This window comes from Bactrocera neohumeralis, chromosome 2, assembly GCF_024586455.1.
Source record: "Bactrocera neohumeralis isolate Rockhampton chromosome 2, APGP_CSIRO_Bneo_wtdbg2-racon-allhic-juicebox.fasta_v2, whole genome shotgun sequence".
NCBI classification, from domain to species: Eukaryota; Metazoa; Arthropoda; class Insecta; order Diptera; family Tephritidae; genus Bactrocera; species Bactrocera neohumeralis.
Window position 1 is genome coordinate 12,027,052 of NC_065919.1, and position 22,661 is coordinate 12,049,712.

Below are 22,661 nucleotides of genomic sequence, written 5' to 3' on the forward strand. Positions count from 1 at the left end.
ATCAAATTATAGTTCTATATCTTAATTTAGTGCTTAGTTATGACACTTTGTAGGTTTTAGGTTAATGGCGTTTTGTGGGCGTGGCAGTGGTCCGATTACCCCCATCTACGAACTCTTAATTTTTTTTCTAAGGAACTCACATACCAAGTTCATCGAGATATCTCAATTTTTTACTACTGCTTGTACGGACGAATGGACAGACAGAAGGTCACCCGGATTCATATTGAAAAAGACAGTTTCGAGAAAACTCCTTTCAGTTCCAGCCGAATCCGCTTGGATGCCGGATCAGCAAAACACATATATCCCTGAAAATAACATGAATTTTGAAAAATGCTCTTGCAGACATATTTTTGAAGGCTAAATTTTGAAAATATAAATACAAAATCTAGCTCAAAGTTTACTAGATTTGTTTTTTTTTTTGTTGTCATTTCGAAGGATATTTTCAAGTTATATAAGAAAAAAAAAAACTTTTTGTTTTTGGCCCACCCTAATATATACGAAAATTGTTAGCTACAGCTAATTCTAGCCGGTACCAGATGTCGTCACGATCCTTATATCATACAGAAACACTTCCCAAATGCTTTGGTCATGTCATGCCTTAAATGGCACGAAATATTTAGAAACTCAGATTTTTGAGTCATTTCTCATATGCGATAATAGCAAAGTTTTCCAATTTATTCGCCATAAGCATGGGCAAATGCAGCCATGTTTATTACTCTCTATGTCTAGCATGTATGTTTGTAAGTATCTTCCTACGCGAAATTCTTCGCAAATTTATTCAGATTATTACATGAAATCGTGTTAGCAGACGGTTTACTTAACTGAATTGCTAAAATAATGTAATGCAATTATTCAACCATTCATAAAGCCGAAGCGAAGCTAAATGGGAGAGAGAAAACACATATGTACATACACTTAAAGAAATGTTCACAAAGTACGAGTATAGCGGTACTATTTTTGGAATGAAATACTGTCGCAATGTGTGTTGGAGTAAAATGCAAAAGAAAAACGGAGCCATTGATTTGTCTCTCGTCACACACACACACATAAACTCCCACGTTAGCCTGCAAGTGGACAAGCTAGTAAAAGTTCTGCGAACATACACACACAAAAACATTTGAATTATATATTTTTAACTAATCACACAGGAACCACAAGTATTTAAAGTGAGAACCGTATGGGGCGTATAATTAGTGGAATATTGTTGAGTATTACATTTCACATTGCTTTCATATGTTAAGCTAGTCTAATAATAGATAGTAATACTTAAGGTCTAACAAGAAAACAAAGGTTGAATTATTATAAAAAAAAAAATGATTTTTAAACAAAAATTGCATTTTTTTTATTTTGTTTTGCCCAGCGAATACTCTAGCGCCCCTTCTTGTTGCAAATAAATTTCAAATAGACTATTTGTAGCCCAAGGCTCGCCAAGAAGTTTGTTTGAAAATTATATAAATTAATTTAAAACACTAAAATTATTGAATAAATTTAGAATATTTTACTATACTATTCCTACTTTGACTCTTAAACATACGTGTTATACCATTTTACTACACGCTACTGTGCTTTAGCGCTTAACCACAACGATTTCGTCACTTCCCGTTTCCCAATAAATCTGCCTTTCACATATACTCGTACATATTTATATACATAAATCGGCCTAAAGGTGAGGCAAACTAAAACAAAATGATAAATTAGCTTCCCGAGTAAATTGTGGAGCACGCAAAGTGACTTTTCTTCTATGTAAATGTGCATAGAAAACTTAATTCGAAATAAAAGTGATGACGTATTTTGGCTAACGAAAATCGAAAAGTACCGCAGAAGTAACGCTGTTTAGTATTAAGCACCGCATATTGTAAGATTTACTCTATGCATAGAGGGATTGTTCGGAAAGTAATTGGACTGATTTTCTGCGCGCACCGACTGGATTAGGTAGAGGGCGTTCCTAGCTAACGAACGAACGGATGGTGAGTTGTCCCCGAGCACCTAGAGAGTCAGAACAAACATTTTCGCGCGACGTGTTTTTGTGAGTGCTGCTAGCTGAAAGTGCAGCGTTCGTTAGAGCAGAGGTACGCGATTAAATTCTGTGTGAAATTAGGTAAATCTGCGACAGAGAAGTTTAATATGATCAAGTAGGCTTACCCAGATGTTGTTTTAGCAAGAAGTGGTGTGTTTCGGTGGCACCAGGCCTTTTTGGAGGGCCGGGAAGAGGTGGCTGGTGAAGACTGGAAGAATGAGCAAATCCAAAGTGAAAACGATGATCATTGTCTTTTTTGACAGCAAAGGCATCGTTCACCATGCATTTGTTCCGCCTGGACAAACCGTCAACGCCAACTTTTACGTGGAAGTCGTCAAGAGACTCAAGCGAAGCGTCAATCGGGTCCGACAAGACATCGCATCCGATTAAAAGTTGCACCACAACAACGCCCCGGCTCACACCGCTGTTCTTATGAACAGCTACCTAACCAAGGCCGGTATCCCAACGCTTCCGCAGCCGCCCTACAGCCCAGATGTGTTTCCTTGACTGAAAAGGCCGATGAAAGACAGGTATTTTGAGACAACAGAGGGGATCCAAGCAGCATGCACCTTGGTTCTCTAGGCTATTCCAGAGAATGTCTTCCGTAACGCCTTCAATGCATAGAAATTGCGCTGGCGCTTGCACTGCATCGACGCAGAAGGAGCCTATTTTGAAAATTTTTTGAAAGAACTGTAACTATGTGTCATAGGTATAGTTGATTCCAGATATAGGCGGTTGCCAAATCGATATTCGAACTTCTTCATGTTCGGGCAATGGAACGTTCGCTCCATCGTCATCGATTGGGGAATCGAGTTCGCTATCTCTTGGTGTTATGTCACTCAGCAGGCTGGAGAAGTATTCCCTCTATAATTTTAGTATGCTCTGGGCATTAGTCACTAGATCACCTCTTGGGGTTCTACAAGAGTATGAACAACTTTTCGTAAAATTTTTGAGCATAACCCCTGTCGGCCTGGTTATCTAGCTCTTCGTACTCACGCATTTTGTTCAGCTGTCTGTTGTGATTGCAGTTTCCCGACGTTGAAACTTCCTTGTGTTTGTTGACGTGCGTTTTTTGCCGCACAGTGGCAGGTGCGTATTTTGACTGCAACAAGATAATGGTCCGAGTCGATGTTCGGACCTCAGAGCTAACACACGTGTAAAACACTAGAAACGTGTCTTCCATCTATCACAATATGATCAATCTGGTTGGTGGCTTTTCGATCCGGAGACAGCCAGATAGCTTGATGAATTTGTCTATGCTGGAATCTAGTAATGCAGATAATCATTTGGGAATGGAGGCTGAATTGGGCAGGTCTCATAGGTGCGCTCCAAGCACTCATAGAAGACATCTTTGGTCACATCGTCCTTCTCTTCCGTCGGGGCGTACTTGTTTCAGTTCTTGTCCCGCGGCGGTGATGTCAGCCTTTACTTTTACGCGGACATCAACCAGCTGGGCAGCGGCACCTTACCAATTAAGGGACCGGACATACCAGGCGCAAGCCCTTAAATCGTAATTCTTAATGCGTTTGCCATGGTCGTTACCAAAAGGGGGTCTCTCAGCCGAGGCCGTTGTTCCGTTTTCATTGGGGGCGTTTTATACATAGTGGGTTCCAAATCCATTATACAACCCTGAGGAAGGTTGAACGAAAAATCGGATCAACTTGAGCATTAAACAAAAGATTCCAAAGATGATAATGAGCTGAATAAGACAATAAAAAAAATCGATTTTCGAAGCCATGAAACCCACCTACGTAACCCCTTAAAGCCCACAGCAAACCCTAGGACAGGCATTTAAAAATAAAACCCACATTAAACATTTACACCTCTCGTTGCATGCCAACAAAATTTGGTTAAACTTCAAGTCACAGCGCGCCCATACATTTCGATTTCGGTTAGAAGTCATAAAGATAAAATCAAGCAAACAATAGTCAACTTAAAGTTTGCCACTGCAAAACTGCAACCGACAGTCGACAGCCGACAACCTCTGCAATGTGTGACCTTTGCGCAGCAAATTACAAAAGAAGACGAAAAAATAGTATGGCTTTCAAGGCAAAATTGTATGAAAACAAATTTGCATTTTCAATAATTCCCAGCAAGCAATTACAATTGCCAGCAAGCGCAAGCGGCAACAAGGCACACATACACATACGCACTCACAAACATACACGCATACTCATAGGCATTCAACGAATAGCTGGTTGGCTGTCCTATGCTGCCGGACAGCAGCACTGCATAATAAAGTGCGAGCAAGTCCATGCGTTTGCAAATTTCGGTGTTCGCTCTACGCACACACCAATAAATAAGAAAGCAATTAAAGCTTTTGTCTGCTGCAACATAAATTCCGCTTGCACAAATACCTTCTGTCAGTGTGCAATGGCAATTGCTTTTTTGTTGTTTTGTGCGCTGCTGTTGGGATCAGTGGGTATTGTTGGCGCAGCACTGCCCCAAAAATTTCGAGCGGCATGCAAGGCAAACAATTGCCCAACGCGTACGCCGAGTCAGCGGTCACAGCGATTGGGTAGTTTCGCATGTATGGCATATCACTCATACGCCCCGGAGGTCGAACTACTGCGGACATGTGGGCACGCGTAAATGATGCTTAGCTGATCTAGCAATTTGAAGCTGCATGCGATTAAATATTTTATAATAACTGTTGGTTGGTCTTTTGTAAAATATATATATATATATATATATATACATGTATAAGGACACATATGACTGTTGAATTGAGTGAGATGAAATGTGAGTAAGTTTACTTTATATACAAGAATAATACAGGAATAATTGCCTAAAAGTTTTTATAGTGGAATTAGTTTATACTTTTATGTTACAAAAACACATTAAAAATCGTTATCTTCGGTTGCAGCTATAATATCCTTCACAAATAAAAAACGTTCCTTACAAGAACTAGTTTCCGATGATTCAGTTTGTATGACAGCTATATGCTATAGTGGTCCGATGTGAACAATTTTTTCGGAGATTGCATTATTACTTTAAATAATGATCCCTGCTAAATTTCGTGAAGATATCTTGTGAAATATAAAAGTTTTCCATACAAGCATTTGTTTTCCCTTCGTCAAGTTTGTATGACAGCTATATGCTAGAGTGGTCCGAGATCAGTGTTTTTGACAAATGCGCAGCTTTTTGGAGAGGAAAGGACGTGTGCAAAATTTCAGATCGATATCTCAGACTGACGAACGTACGCACATGGTTAAATCGACTCAGCTCATCAAGATGATAATTTTATAAGGTCCCCGTAGTTTCTTTCTTGGTGTTAAAAACTTTGTGGCAAACTTAATATATCCTGCTCAGGGTATCAAATTTAAGATTCGAAGTGAAGTCTTCTTCTTTTTCTTAACGATATATGTATACGTTCCCATAGTGGCTATAAAAATATATGTTTTTAGGAAATATAAGAAAAAGACTTCAGTTCAGAAAAAAAAGAAAAAGAAGCTGCAAGTTCAGTAGTGATTTCAAATTGGCTTGCAATTTGCGGAATATGTACTTCTATGCGACACCTCCGAACTCTAGTGTTTCCCTTAAAAGCCAAGTAATGCGAAAGATGAATATAAGCTGGATATTTGAGTTAGGAGAAATTATTGCCCCCCACTCAAAAGAAAAGCACATAATAGAATGGGTTAAACACATTTCGGACCGTGAAAGTGCTATATATGGTATATAATTACTATATCATCAGATCAAAAATTCCATTTTCACTTATTTTAATATAAATCTGAATTATCGCCTTCAAAAAAGGCTCCTCTTAATCAAATTTCTTTACACTTGTTACAAGCTTCGGCTGAAAAGAGTTCAACGACTTCGGTGTTTTCAGCGAATTTTGGTTTTTTCGGCTTTTATTCATTTTTACAGCGCCATTCGCTAGATTGTTGGACTGTTTCAACGTCATATTCATGACCTCATGGCGCGTCATCAGCAATGATGCGTTTGATGAATGTAGAATCCTCTACTAAGCAGCTCAATGGCGACCTATTTGTTAATTTTTTATAATGTTGTTATTATGTTATATACATACCTGATTAATACCCAAAACAATAACCAAAATATAATATGATAACACTCTGATACTAACATGATATTTTTTTTGTCAGTGGGCTTAAATGACAAATGGTCATCAAACTATACAAGAACATAAAATAAAGTTTTACCAATTTAGGTAATTTTTTTCCATCGATTCGGCTTGCCCTCTTAGTTTAAATGGACAAAATTTAAAAATGCCTGAACCAATCAGCAAGCGAGCTGTAACTCATCGACCAAGCCAATCAGCAATTTAGCATAGCTTAAATGTAAAGTCCCCGCATCTTAAATAGAACATATTAAAATTGTATTGGAAATTCAACACTGCGCTGTGGTTATCGAATTCTAAGCGGAAATGCAATTTGTCGTACTCACATTTACACGCACATACATATACAAGCAAGCACATCCATCTCTCTGGTGGAGTATTGCATAAAATATGCCATACGCAGCTGCAACTGCATTCGTGCAACAGAATATTTGGAACATACTCGTATGAGTTATGCCTTGCTATTGCTATTTTTGTTGTTGTTGTTGTTGGTTTTTATAACCACACACGCATTGACATTGTCCATAGAGCATCACACGTACGCACAATAACAAATGATAGCGCCAAATGTGTATGTATGTATATGTTTTTGTATGTATGTGTATGTACATATATATGTGTGCGTGTAGTAGGCACACACTCAAACGATATGTGCGTTCCACATGTACACAATCACTGAAAAATACAATGTTATGACTTCGATTGTGCGCTCGTGCGAGATGGGAACACAAATGAATATGCCAACCGGCCTTTTGGTTTCAACAATAACCAGCAATCAACAATCAGCTATTATTTGCAAGCCTAACGCATACATTGTTGAATGTATGTGTGCTTCTCGTTCGTTTATATTTACGTATATTTGCAGTCACCTGGCAATCAAGTTTCATAATATTTCCCTCTGCCAATATACGGCAGCAAAGACTTTCGTCCGATCGCAAAAGCATACAGCTTTCTTCCTTACATACATACCGCACGTCTTGTGCCGTATGTCCTGTGTATGTATGCTTATGTATTCATAAGCTCTCCTGCAATTGTTTTTGACTTGTGTTCTTTATGCTTCACTTTCTGGGTCATAATTAGTTTCTGCTACACGCTCCTATCTATTGGGGCCGGTTGTGGTGGAAGTACGCTTGTATCAGTCATTGAATGGCGTGTAAATAATATGTGGGACATTTCATCACATTCACAACATTTTTATTGAAAATTTTTCCGACACATATTTCTTGCATGCCAGTATGCCTATGACGTCATTAACATGCACATTATTGGCAGCTTTGCTTCATTTTACTTTATTGTTCAAAGAGGTCTTTATTCCTGGGTAAATAGTGGGCTGCCAATATTGAATTTCTTTGGAACGTTCAAGGCGGTTGGTTAAAGAAGCCCATGCTAAAATACAATATTCGTGCAGTTTTTGTGTCACGATTAAGTGGCCTATTGAAATCCAACGCTATGCATCGCGACACACTGTGAAAAGCTAAACAATTGGTTTTTTGTTTAACAGTTTATGTTAATATTTTAGGTAATATACCTAAAATGCATTCTTTAACCCTGAACATATAAATAAGCGGAAGATACTTCCTAATAAAATATGATTATGGTAGTACCAGGCAATGTTGAAAATAGCAAAAGCTCAGAAGTAATCAATCCGTGGCATTATATTGGAAAATATTTCGGGATTTGGCAGCCCTTGCATTGAAAACCAGCAACTCACAACTTTATCGTGAATTTTGACATTTTTGGTGTTATAAAAACTCAGCACGTTTTGACATAAGAGCGTTATTTGGGTTGTTTACAGTCACTTAAAATATTCATCTCGGCAAATGATTGAAATTAAATCGCAAACATGTTCGCTCGATTATTTTTTACAACTTTCGAAGTGAACTAACTCAGCAACAGAGCGCCGATGAACTTACTTAAATATAAGGCGATGAAACTTCATAAAGTACCAGTGTTTATTGATGGTATGGTGAACTCAATAGGATCCAAGACGAATTTCGTGCAGATCGTTCAAAATCAGTTGCTGTTCCGGAAACTATTGATGTTGAGCTCAAACTGATATGGCAAGATCGTCAATCGTGAGAGTGAGACAACTATAGGTCTTAGTGGAACCAGCATACATTCAATATTGCCTGAATATTTTATTGTAAGAAAAAAATTGTTCACGTTGGCTCCCAAACCATTTGTCAATCGCTCAAAAACAAGCGCATGTCGATTGGTCGAGAGAAATGTTAAAATATAAATAAATGTTAAAATATAATAATGACAGATGATGCATCATGGGTTTATACGTATGAGCTGCATCCAACAAAAGTTGTTGGCGCACGAATTATTTCCAAGCAAGTCCTTTTTTTTTGGAAAAAATGGACATATCGCAAACATATCACTAGAACAATGGGGAGCAGTAAAGTCTGAGTGAAATACAAACATTTGTTTGGCAGTAGTTTTTGAAGAAAATAGGAAAACTAATCTCCGAAGACGGATCACTCTTCACCACGACAAAGCGAACTCTGACACATTGACTAAAACAACGGCATGTTTGAGATTTGACCACCGTATAGTTCTAACTTGGCACCGGATGACCTACTTTTATTCACATACGATTAAAAGTAAACTGATAGGTCAACGTCTTTCGACATCTGCAGGGTCGCATGTTTTCGAGATACCTCAATCAGAGTGGCAGAACTGCTGCAACAAGTACTTCAAATGCTTGCAAAAGTATATAGAACTTTGAAAAACAATAAAATGATTTTCGACGTTTAAAATTTGCTTTTGCTCTCTAATCCTGAAATATAAAAGTTAAATTGCACAGCATTTAAATATTGATTTATGCAAGGTTTGTTCTATTGAATCACCTTTTGGTCTACCATAGTGCGCACTACTATCAAATATTTGGTCTACTTTCCTAGAAGCATTATACATACCTGAAATACCAATTCAATTTGATGAAAATACTCCAGTGAGTTTGTAAAGCATAAGTCTTTCAGCGGAAGCCGCGTGTTCTTGGAAATATGTTTTTAGAATTTGTCGAAGAAGTGAGCGCGTTTAGCGTTTCCGGTATCATTACTCCAGTATTAACATAATAAATTAATTGTATTACTAACTTAATATAAGTAGATAAATGTTCAAATGAATACGTATGTATGTATATATGTATTTCTATATTATTCGCATTAATTAAAAGCTCATTGTTTGAAAGTTTTTTGCGAGCCTGAGAGCGAGTTTAATACATGTACCTTGAGCGCTCTTGAAACAACAACAAACAATTTTAATGTTCATTGATTAATTTTTCTATATTATTTATGCCTTTCAAGCATTTTTTCTGATAAAATTCATTTGGCTTAAATTCTTCCTTGAAGATCTTCGTACTATTTTTTGAACGAATGGCTTTGAGTTCAAACCGAATTCTAAAAAAATTTGAAAAGCTTTTGTAACAAAATACTTTCGATAAATTCGATAGAGAGAACAATAATTGGTAAATACCTTTCAAGATTACATTATATTTACAAAAAAACCGTACACAAAAAAAAAAAAATTAAAAGCAAAATGAAATAATTCGTAGAAAAACAACGAAATGTACAACTTTTATTTAAAAATTCACGGAATAACATTCCTGCCCTCACATTTAGCTTTTAGGTGAAGCATTTGATACCGCAATTCCGAAAATAATTGAAGAGCTTTTTTGGCAAATAAATTTCGCATTAAATTTCAGATTATACAGATTAATTGAGGACTCTTTCCTAGAAGCATATACCTGAAATATTAATTAAATTTAATTTGAGCTTGAATGATATCATAATCATTCAATAGACGCCAAATCAATTGAAGTGAGTTCGTGAAAATATGTTTTCAACGACAATGCCATCGAGAAACTAAATGATTTAACGAATAAAAGAAGCCTTTTTAACACAATACGATATATTTCGGTATTACACTAATAAATTTATTCTATTACTAATAGAATTGAGCTGTCTTGAAAGTTGCATAGGCGGCCGCACTTGGGTCATCATTAGGTCTTTTGTGCTCCTGGGTGGTAACCACTAAAAGCTTTAACCAAAAAATCCGTGGATTTGCAAAAAACCTGATTATTTTCCATCGCAGCTGCCCAACGTCTCTTAAGTTGGAGTATTGGGAGCCGTGGAATATGTCCCTTTTCATACAGCTGACGACTTGACATTCGCATATATAATGTTCCAGCGTCTCAGCATCCTAAGCGCATGCTCGGCATTCCGCCGAATCTACTTTTTCCATTTTCTGGTGTGCGATCTTAAGTGTATTAGCCCTGTAATAATCCCTTCAATGTTCCTAAGCTGCATTGTGCCTAGAAGTAGCAGCTTTGTAAGTTGTGTTAGCCGGTATGTGTTGTATTAGTGAGGCTTCTCATACACTCTAAAGAGACTATTTGAATTCGTCGAGATTTTTGCAAGAAAAAATAATTGCTTTGGTTTTAGAAACCTGAAATTTCTTTGCATTTTTTTAACGAAAGGCTTTAAGTTGCAGATTTATTTTGATATACCATATGATCAAATTTGACCCGGATTGGTCCATTTAAACCGATGCGACAAAAAAATCTCAAAATGTCTTATGGATCAATTCAACACATTTGGGTTAGTGTTTTGGGTATGAAACGGGTATGAAGACCTGAATCTTTTACAAAACCGAAGTCGCAAATGAGATATTTGAGAATGGAATTGAGAGCGCTACATTTACCAAACATATCATTATCTGTGATGAGGTCTGGGCTTATAAATATGATCTAGAAACTGTCCAACCATCTAGCGAATAGCGCTCCAACAAAGAGCCGAAATCAAAAACCCGATATTCGTTGAAGTCACTAAAAGCCAACCCAGCCGAGACTTATGTATATATAAGAAGTGTATAGAAAATTGTTTTATTGTATTATTGATAAAGATTTGTTTTAGAATATATGAAAATGTGTTTTTTTTTCTTATCTAAAATTTTCTAGAAAATTTTAATCAAAAAACTTTATGTTTTAGGCAAAAATGTAGTGAAAAAAAGAAACTTAAAAATAAATTTCTCTAAATCTAAAAATACTTAGTAATAATAACAACATTAGATAATATATGTATGTATGGGCATTGTGCAAATTGCTGAAATCACTTTGTCATTAACATTTTCCGTTGTCATTATTTACTTGCACATGCGAGCATATACATATGTATGTATGTATGCAGTTAAAAAGTAGCTTTAATGCTTTCAAACGATTCATCATTTGCGTATTACTTATTTGATGCGGCAGGCGGTCGCATACGCCTACCGCACGCCTCTAACGCCTCGGACGCTTTCAGCGTAGCTTGCACGCTCATCGCTGCTCATGTTTCGCGCCACTTAACACAGCTAAAATTGCGGTAAATTCATATATGTATATGTGCGTGTGTAGGTAGTAAGGTGCATTGAAGTCCCACAAAACCGCTGAATGAAAATGCTCGAAAGTTATACGCGAAGTGTACTTAGCTCCATACATATGCGCAGGCCATAAAGAAGCCAGCCGATCGCTATGGCGACCACACCCACGGCAGCGCACTTCCTGAGCGTATAGGTGCAGCGCGTTTTGTTATTTCGATAAATCATTGAAGCATTTAGCGTGAAAACGCGCTGCATGGTGACAACAAAAACGCTGCCGCTTAAGCGTTTAGCAGTTAGTCGTCTGACTAGCGCTGCCGCAGATCGACAGTGAATTTTTTGGTAGACTTTTGGCACGTTTAGCGTATTATAAAGCATTTTTCACTTCCTCCGCCATACAGTGATATCCTTCAGACGTCATCGAAACGCTCGCTGCCTTCTAGTATTTAGTGGTGTTGGTGACAAAGTGGCGATTTATAGCTTTTTAACTGGAAAGCGTTTTGTACTTCAATTTGAGGTTTTAACTAAACACGAACGTGAGTTTATACGACACATACATATGTGTGTCTGTATGTGTGCATGTGTGTATGTGAGTGCAAGGGTGGCGTGTTAGTGGCATTTAACCACCAAGGCTATACTGTCGTTGCTTAATACATGACTTGAGCATTACTTCTACTTGCAGGTGCATTGTTGTGTTTGTTTTCGACTTTCTTGGCGGTATAAAATTTGGTTGCAAGCAGACATTTCCGTGAGAATGGACTCACCAACACCGCCAATTGTAATCGACGATCCAAACGGTTCAGCAATGGATGCTTGCTTCACCGCTTTCGATAAGGACGGGTGAGTGTTTTAAGTTCTTTTGTAATAAAAATTATATTTAATGTGCTGTGACAAATTTTATGGCGACAAAAAAGTAATTAAAAAGTGCAACAATAGTTGAAGTGCAAATTTATATTTATGAAAGCTTTAAAAGTTGAGGCAATTTTTTTTTCTTTTGGATTTTCCATGTTTCCTTCAGATCAGAAGGTGTGCGAACGATATAATATTAAATGTATTTAAGCTAAAACGCGTGGAATATATCTAGCAATGCCATATATAATTAATAAACATGTTACTTAGCATAGCCTCAAACAAATTGGGATAGTGTTTTTGGTGGAGTAACTTCGCCTTGCAAGTCCTCGTTGAGTAATCAAAAGAAAAAATGTTGTTCTTGATACCGTTATTATTTATAATAATTTCAAGAGTAGGCATGGTTTTTAGCTACATATCTTGCAAGCAATAGATACTCAAAACTGTGAACAAATTTCTTGTAGATATCTCGTCAACTGAAAAAGTCCTCCTTACAAGCACTTGGTTCCGATCGTTTATTTTGTATGACAGCTATATGCTATAGTGATTTGATCTAAACAATTTTTTGGAAAATGGTACCGTTAACTTTGGCAATACTATGTGCCAAATTTCGTGAAGATATCTTGCCGTATAAAAAAGTTGTCTATACAAGGCCCTGAATTTGATCGCTCAGTTTGTATGGCAGCTATATGTTATAGTAATCCGATTTGAACAATTTTTCGGAAGATAGTACCGTTAACTTTGGCAATGCTATGTGTCAAATTTCGTGAAGGTATCTTGCCATTTTAACAAGTTGTCCATACAAGGACTTGTTTTCGATTGTTCAGTTTGTATGACAGCTATATGTTAAAACAATCCGATCTGAACAATTTTTTGGAAAATGGTACCGTTAACTTTGGCAATACTATGTGCCAAATTTCGTGAAGATATCTTGCCGTATAAAAAAGTTGTCTATACAAGGCCCTGAATTTGATCGCTCAGTTTATATGACAGCTATATGTTAAAGTGATCCGATCTGAACGATTGCACCACCGCTTTAGGCAATAATCCATATAAAATTACTTAAAGATATAGCTGTTAATTTATACGTATGCTTTATAGACTCCGATGTCTCCCTCTGGGTGTTAATTCGTGTGTATAAAAGCAAGAATGTTTATATATATTTACAAGTATGCACTTAAGGGTAATCCTTCTCCGCTTATGCTTACAGCGATGACCGTCTGAATTTGGCCGAATTTACACTCATCTGTCGGGCATTATTCCGAAACGATAAGGGGCACATTTACGATGTGCCAGCTGAACGGCTGCAGGAGATTTTCGAAGTATTCGATACCGATGCTGATGGCTACATAGACAGGGAGGAATTTAAGTTCTGCTGGAATCGTTGGATTAAAACCGTAAGTAAATGCGCATATACATACAAACATACACACACACACGTGTACGCACTGAGAGCTTTTGGTGCACTTGAGCGTTTGTATGTATGGCTTTATTGTGGAATGAAAGTAAATATATGTGGAGCACTATGTCTACGTTTGAATGCAGTATGTGAATGTATGGCATGTCTGTGCAGTAAACAATATTAATTTTTGTGCTTCTCCCGGCACATAAAAAACGAATTTACATATGGCCGCTTGCAACTTGATTGAGTTATGTCACAGCGAATTGTGTTGCTGTGAGCTTTATTCTATTAAATGCTGCTACAAAGCGTTGGCGACGTCAAAAACTCATAAAAATCAAGTCTGCGTAATGCAGTTGTCAACAATTGTATTTTTTTCCTCTGATACGGTTGGTTATTACCCGCCTTTCGTTGCCGTTGCTTTACATTGGCGTATCGCTTGCAGTGAAAATCCTGCAATCAACGGAATTCCACTGAATCCTGAACATAGCATCCAGAAGGATTTACATATTGCGCGCAAAAGCGCTGAAGGTCAATTTGTGCTTCAATTTAGTTATGGGGATCAATGTATGATATGTGGATTGTAGGCGATATGCGCATAGGCGTTTAAAGCTACTTTGTGTTTTAGCTGTGGTTTAAAGGCTCGCAGAATTACTGCATTTGAACAATACCAATTACAAAATCAATAAATATGCAAATTTTAGATCACGTGTGCTTAAGCTGCGGTTTGTTGCTAATATGAGATATGTATAATCATATATTAGGGTGGGTCATAAAAATCGCATTTTTTTCCGATTGTTTCTCTGAAAAACTGGTTCTTAGACACATCTAGGAAGAACTCACCAAGTTGAAGCTATAAATTGTAACGGTAAGGTCCTGCACCATTTGGTTAGAGCAATGAATTTCCTACCAAACAGTTTAAAATTATTACTTTTCATTGAGTTATAAAATTCATAAGAAAAAATAGTTAGGGTGGGTCAAAAAGTACGAAACAAGCGATTTAAAATGTTGTTTTATTGAGTTATGAAGTTCATAAGAAAAAATATTGCCTTACAATAAGCAAACGTCAACCATTAGTCTCATTTAAACGGTTAAGTTTAGGAAAAAATCGGTGCAGACCTTTATTATGGTATTCTATTTAATAGAAAATCTATGAAACAAGATATTTTTTCAAGTAGTTATGAACGACATTTGAAAAGGGTAATTCGGAGGACCTTCCGATACAAATGCGAGCTCATACTTGTCGAGACTTTTATAGCGGTGTCTTAGAATCTATTTTTCAGAGTACCAAGCGAGCATAATTTTTTTGATCCACCCTAATAAATAAATACGTAAACATACATACTTGGAGAAACTTTCTCAGAGATGCCTAAGAACTTTTTAGTTAGGATACCAAGGGAAAAAATATTCTTCTTTTTACCCACCCTAATATTGTATGTACATATTAATTTCGCCAAAATTCGTTTACGTATATAATGTTACATATCTTGTTCTTAAATGAGGTTTTTTGCTGAAAAAAAAACAATGATAACTTTTTTGCAACTAAAATATTATTATTATTTATTATTGCTATAAGAGTTGAGATCTCTGAAAGATTTTGGAGGGATCGAAAAAATTTTAAACCGATCCCGAACTGCTAACTAGTTTTATGGGAAATGATTTTCATGCCTCCGGAGGGCTGACGACTAATAAAAAAAAATATTTTTTAAATCCGTGACTAGTTATGTGCTTTGTGCAACTCTACACTACACTATGGATATACACATACATCGCTTAGCCGATTCAATATGCGCTATAATTGCATTTACTTTGAAGTTGATTAATCGCCCCTTTGTCGTATTTATTTATATTGCTGGATGCCTACTAAGTGCCACAGTATAAATAAATCATTTACGAGAACTATATATTTATATTTCTACGAATCGTTCTATTTTCTAAAGCGTTCGGCGAAAAGATGATTGCTTCCTGTGAAGGCAGATTATTGCTAACTTTTGCATGTATGCGATTATAAGAAAAAGCAAAAAAAAAAAACAAGTAAGGAAGGACTAAGTTCGGGTGTCACCGAACATTTTATACTCTCGCATGATAAAGTGATAATCGAGATTGCATTATCCGTCATTTAGATACGCACTTTTAGTGATTTTCAACATAATCTTTGTATGGGAGGTGGGCGTGGTTATTATCCGATTTCTTCCATTTTTGAACTGTATATGGAAATGCCTGAAGGAAACGACTCTGTAGAGTTTGGTTGACATAGCTATAGTAGTTTCCGAGATATGTACAAAAAACTTAGTAGGGGGCGGGGCCACGCCCACTTTTCCAAAAAAATTACGCCCAAATATGCCCCTCCCTAATGCAATCCTTTGTGCCAAATTTCACTTTAATATCTTTATTTATGGCTTAGTTATGACACTTTATAGGTTTTCGGTTTCCGCCATTTTGTGGGCGTGGCAGTGGGCCGATTTTGCCCATCTTCGAACTTAACCTTCTTATGGAGCCAAGGAATACGTGTACCAAGTTTCATCATGATATGTCAATTTTCACTCAAGTTACAGCTTGCACGGACGGACGGACAGACGGACGGACGGACAGACAGACTTCCGAATTTTAACTCTACTCATCACCCTGTTCACTTTGGTATATATAACCCTATATCTGACTCTTTTAGTTTTAGGACTTACAAACAACCGTTATGTGAACAAAACTATAATACTCTCCTTAGCAACTTTGTTGCGAGAGTATAAAAACGTTAATTTGGGTTGCACAGAAGCTATAATACGCTTCACGAATACAAAAGATTCCTTACAAGAACTTGATTTCGATTGGTCAGTTTGTATAACAGCTATATGCTATAGTGATTTGATCTGAACGATTTGTTTTGAGGTTTTACTATTGTTTTAGTTAATAATCCAAATACAATTTTAAGAACATATCTGATCAAATGAAAAAGTTTTCTATAAAAGCACTTGCAGCTTTTTTGTGGATTATGATGATTCGTGTTGGGGAAGTTCAACGGTATTTATTTTTTCTCTAAACTGCAGCCAACAAATGCGCTTTAAATAAAATTTTACCTCACGATAAATTTAACACAAAGTTGCAATAAATTTTACTTTGTAAATCATAAATAAAAATAATACATCCTGCTGCCTGTCGAGTTGAGAAGGAACTTTTGAATTACGAAAACAGGCGAAAATATTTTGCTGCTTCTTTTAGCCTGAGAACGTAACCGGAATTGGCTTTTTATTGAAAATTGATTTTATTTACCCTTTCGACATTTAGCCCTGTCGGTGTATTAGTGCGGGTATGTGTGCGCCATCCTGTCTGGCAAGCAGCGCAATTCAATTTCAATCTGACATTGCCATGACGTCCACAAGCAAGCAAATGACAAGCAGTGCTTGGTGGGGCAGGCGAAGTTGGCGCTAAACTTAACGATGGTGGAAGGCTGCAAGCGTAAAATTCTTGCAATTGACGTGAGCGTATGGACTTGTGTGTGCGGATGTGTGTTGTGTTTGTGTGGAGGTGTGTATGTGAAAATTTTGATTTTGTATGTGCGGAGGAGGAAAGGTGTTAAAGTAATTTCCGGCTGTTGATGGTTGCAGGCGTGTAAGTATGTAAGCATATGCAGTTTGTATGAGTGCACTGTGGGAGGATATTGTTACATAGTGTTTTATTTCCTAATTTGGTGTGCTGTAATGAATAAAAATAATAGAAATATAACTATATGTATGTATATATCGTCATCTTAAATGCAAAACAACGTACAATCAAAAAAATTGAAATTGGGTTCCTTATTACTGACGATTCACCATAACATATTACATATATGTATGTAGCATAAAATTTTCAGCTTCGGCTGTCAGATAACCAAGATAACCAATATATAACCAATTTATAACCAAAACTCAAATTTTGTTTCAAAATGAGTGGTTTTCATTTTATCGTTTTTCTTTCGTCTGTAAACTTTTGAAAAGTGATGTTACGTTATTTTGCATTTTAAGTGTCGATATATAAATATTAAATTTTTATACTCTCGCAACAAAGTTGCTAAGGAGAGTATTATGGTTTTGTTCACATAACGGTTGTTTGTAAGTCCTAAAACTAAAAGAGTCAGATATAGGGTTATATATACCAAAGTGATCAGGGTGACGAGTAGAGTTGAAATCCGGATGTCTGTCTGTCCGTCCGTCCGTCCGTCCGTGCAAGCTGTAACTTGAGTAAAAATTGAGATATCATGATGAAACTTGGTACACATATTCCCTGGCTCCATAAGAAGGTTAAGTTCGAAGATGGGCAAAATCGGCCAACTGCCATGCCCACAAAATGGCGGAAACCGAAAACCTATAAAGTGTCATAACTAAGCCATAAATAAAGATATTAAAGTGAAATTTGGCACAAAGGATCGCATTAGGGTGGGGCATATTTGGACGTATTTTTTTTGGAAAAGTGGGCGTGGCCCCGCCCCCTACTAAGTTTTTTGTACATATCTCGGAAACTACTATAGCTATGTCAACCAAACTCTACACATTCGTTTTCTTCAGGCATTTCCACATACAGTTCAAAAATGGAAATAATCGGATAATACCACGCCCACCTCCCATACAAAGGTTATGTTGAAAATCACTAAAAGTGCGTTAACCGACTAACAAAAAACGTCAGCAACACTAAGTTTTACGGAAGAAATGGCAGAAGGAAGCTGCACCTAGGCTTTTTTTAAAAATTGAAAATGGGGGTGGCGTCGCCCACTTATGGACCCAAAACCATATCTCGGGAACTACTAGACCGATTTCAATGAAATTCGGTATATAATATTTTCTTAACACCCTGATGACATGTACGAAATATGGGTAAAATCGGTTCACAACCACGCCTTCTTCCAATATAACGCTATTTTGAATTCCATCTGATGCCTTCTCTGTATAATATATACATTAGGAACCAATGATGATAGGGGAATAAAACTTTACACAAATACGGTATTTGAAAAATATGTAAATGACTGATAATGAAATCTCGATTATCACTTTATCGTGCGAGAGTATAAAATGTTCGGTGACACCCGAACTTAGCCCTTCCTTACTTGTTTTTATTATTGTAAGGTAAAATTTTTTTCTTATGAATTTCATAACTTAATGAAAACAAGAAAAAACGTTAACTTCGGCTGCACCGAAGCTAATATACCCTTTACAGGGGCATTTATTTTAGTAACTATGTGTTCAGTTTGTATGACAGCTATATGCTATAGTTAACTAATCTGAACAATTTCTTCCGATATTACATTGTTGCCTTAGAAAATAACCTATACCAAATTTCGTGAAGATACCACGTCAAATGCGAAAGTTTTCTATACAAGAACTTGATTCCTATCGTTCAGTTTGTATGACAGCTATATGTTATAGTGGTCCGATATCGGCAGTTCCGACAAATGAGCAGCTTCTGGAAGAGAAAATGACGTTTGCAAAATTTCAAAACGATATCTTAAAAACTGAGGGACTAGTTCGTATATATACAGACGGACAGACGGATATGGCTAAATCGACACACTGATCATTTATATAGTTATATAAATACTTTATAGGGTCTCCGACGCTTCCTTCTGTGTGTTACAAACTTCGTGGCAAACTTAATATGCCCTTTTCAGGGTATAAAAATAATTTTGAATTGCTCCTTTGGTTTTTTTTTTTGGACCCACCCTAACTATTTTCTTCTTACAACATTTTATAATTCAATTCATACATTAAAAAAACAACTTTAAAAGTTATGCAGCAAATGTGCCGAGCATTCATACAAGTGCCTTATAAATTCTGTGTTGCTCATACGACACGGTGTACAATTTGTGGTATTTTGCAAATATTCTGCAATTCTTTCCACAGCATTTATTATTACATAATTTTAACATAATTTCAGCGCTCAAGTTTCTGTGAAGCAATAATTTTCGTTTGTTTATGTGATTTTTTTATTTTGCGCCAAAGAGTGCTTTGACCAGTAATTCAATTGAGGTCGTGAACTATTAACAGTCTAAAGAATAACCACCTTATCCATTGTACAAAGAAACCAGCTGGCGCAGCTGTGTTAGCACATTATATTTTTACAGTTACTTGCTTGCTGTGCGCTTTACTAATAATCACAGTGGGCTGCAATCATTAAAATTTGCTGTACTCACGGAAATGAAAGTGGAGAGTAAGTAATGACTTGTTATTACACATTTGTTTCTCTTACTTATAATAACAGTAAAAAATGTAGAATAAGAAGCGAGTAAATATTTTTTGAAAGAGCGTCTTATTGTTATATTGATAATAAGATTGATAAACAAATAATAAAACATTGGCGCTCAGGAGGCTGCGCGCAGTCCACAAAACAACCACAATTTAGGGTAAAATTGAACTCTTTTTTGTAATTCTTTGAACATTTTTTGAGCGTAGATCCTTTTTAGGATGAAATGTTCTAGTAGAGAATTTTTTTTTGATGTTTCATGCATCGAGAAGTCCGGATTAGCAGTGGAGAATTTTGTTTTAGCGCCGTCGGAGAGCGCTTGTTACTTCAAAAATTATGATTTTTTTTTTATAAAAAGGCCTACTGTGAGTTCCTAGAATATTTATAGATATACGCTAATTTTTTTTTTACAATTGTTAGGTGCGCTCCTTAAAATAATAATTTTACAAAATTTTTTCAAATTGTTAAACAAGCCTTTAAATATTTCAAACACAAAAGGCTTCCTATGATAATGTTTTAAACTTTCGTTGGTAGCTCGAAACTTGTATGGCGCTTCATATATTGAATAAGTTGCAAGATGAGGTTATACCGGCCGGTTGTCACGCCAAACATAGATTTACTGGTCATTAGTAAAGCCAGATGGAGGTTTACTTTAATTTGAGGTACAAAACGTCAAAGCTTTTTATGATCGCGAATACTTCCGTCTGGCGGATACGGCAGTATGCGGGAAGTTTGAAGAGTCGCCTGAGATGCAGCTCCGAGCAATATTTTCCGGTTCCCACTCCATTAGCCATCTTCGATCCTTCTGTATAGATGTTAGTTTCGCTGACGAGTCGCATGCTCCTTTGCCAAGCAGCCTCTTTTAATGTGACTTGAAACCTTCTCGCCAAAATAGAGCGCGAGTGTATTTGGTATATTTTGTCCACCAACCTCCTGCTTATGAAGCTATATCCGAAGATTCTTATGGACTTAATGGTGCCAATATTGCAGCTGATTTTGCCACAGAGCTTTCCACTGTTGCCAATACGTTACGTGTTTTTGAAAGAAAGCTTCTGCATAAGATTCATAGTGCTTAACGCATTGGCAACGTTGGAAGGATGAGCTGTATGAGATATATGACGACATCGACATAGTTCAGCGAATTAAGAGCTGATGATCATGTCGTCCGAATGGACGACTCCAGCTCTGAGACCAGAGGAAGAGGAAAACCTCCACTCCGTTGGAAAGACCAGGTGGAGTAGGACCTGGCTACACTTGGAATCTCCAATTGGCGCTACATATCGAAAAGGAATTACGACTGGAGCGTTGTTATAAACTCGGTTATATTCGCGTAAACGGTGTCCACCACACTAAAGCACCGTAAAGCAAGATTGGCTTGACTATCGCTGTGTAGCACCAACGCATGAGGCCAGGTGATAGACTCCATGTAGACACTAGCATCTTCAGACATGCATATAGCGACCACTGCTGCGTCCTTATTCACACGATCAGACTTTCAAAAATAAGAAGTCGGTAATTTGCCCAATATATGCCCAACAAATTAATTGGCTTTTACATGATATCCGACATTTCATATTCGCCAAACCGCAAATGTTGCAAGCAACATCAACAATGTCGCACTCAAATTTCATATCCTGTCGGCATCCTTCCGCTATTTGCTGGCAATTGTAAATTTCACTTGACTCTCGGCAACACTTCATTTTTCCAGCAACAAACAACGTGTGTGTTTATTTTTGTATTTGTATGTGAGCATGTTTATAATTTTGTCGTTATACCATAGGCATGCATGTGTTTGTGTGTGTGTGAATGCCTGTGTTAGCACTCCGAAAAATATCTAACATTAACTTTATTTTTCTACTTTTTCCTTCCATGCGCACACACAAACAAACCGACGCTTAACAACATCAACGCAGATTGTGCGACCGGTGAACGCTTTCCTCATTGTTGATGTACAAAATGATTTTATAAGTGGATCCTTGGATATAAGTAATTGCAGTGCACAGCAAAAAGGACATGAGGTGAGTGCTCGGAGCGCGCTTGGCGTACTCAAGTGGGGACACACCAGTGTCTCGGCGAGTTGCAAGGATGTTCACTGTTAAATATGTGTGAACGTATATGTGTTTGTGTGTTTGCGGATAGTTGACAGCAATAATGAAGAAAGTGAAATAAAGTAGAATGTGCAAATTGTGTGTATGTAATATATAGAAAAGAAGGAGCGATAAGACAGACAAAGGAAAAACGAAGGCGAATATACCCACAAAGTGTGTCCTGTGCGCGAGCATTCAAGGCGAACTGTTCGTAATTTCGTATTGTGCTGCGCGTCAAAGGTTGGAGCAGATAGCGCAAATTAAAAGAGGCATGCGAAAAAGTGAGCAAAAGTTCGTGCAGACAAATGTCTCGCTGTGGTCCACTTCTATGGCAAACGTTAATTCAAGCCTTACCTTGGAAGTGCAGTTAGTAAGTACTGCTTTGGTAAAAATATCAGATAAAAACTTAATTAAAATGTGCGTTTGGATTATGGGGTACGCGCTGCATTGACCCTTTCGGAAATGTAAAGTTTAGAAAGAAGTTATCTTCAAACAAAGCTAAATGTCATTTTGTTAGAACTTAATGTTCGCGTTAGTAATTATAACTAATATACTAATTGAGGAAATACCAGGCTGACATAGGGGCAGACGAAAGACATGGCTAAATTGACTTAGAGATACGCGTTTGTTAGTGGAAACCGTTAACTAATGGAG

The 22,661-nt window shown here is 37.0% G+C and overlaps 1 protein-coding gene across 2 annotated transcripts in view; it reads left to right on the plus strand.

Annotated features, from left to right (window-relative positions):
* LOC126754917 (nicotinamidase) overlaps positions 1-22,661 on the plus strand; it is a 39,859-nt gene that overhangs the window by 12,210 nt on the left and 4,988 nt on the right. Inside the window, exons 1-4 of one of the 2 annotated variants that reach the window (XM_050467126.1) lie at positions 11,701-11,998; positions 12,145-12,302; positions 13,522-13,708; positions 21,834-21,938. In XM_050467126.1, the coding sequence (XP_050323083.1) occupies positions 12,217-12,302; positions 13,522-13,708; positions 21,834-21,938 (378 nt within the window). In that variant the 5' untranslated portion in view covers positions 11,701-11,998; positions 12,145-12,216. Of the gene's footprint in view, positions 1-11,700; positions 11,999-12,144; positions 12,303-13,521; positions 13,709-21,833; positions 21,939-22,661 lie in introns of those variants that run through there. The other variant, XM_050467134.1, reaches the window with a different exon arrangement.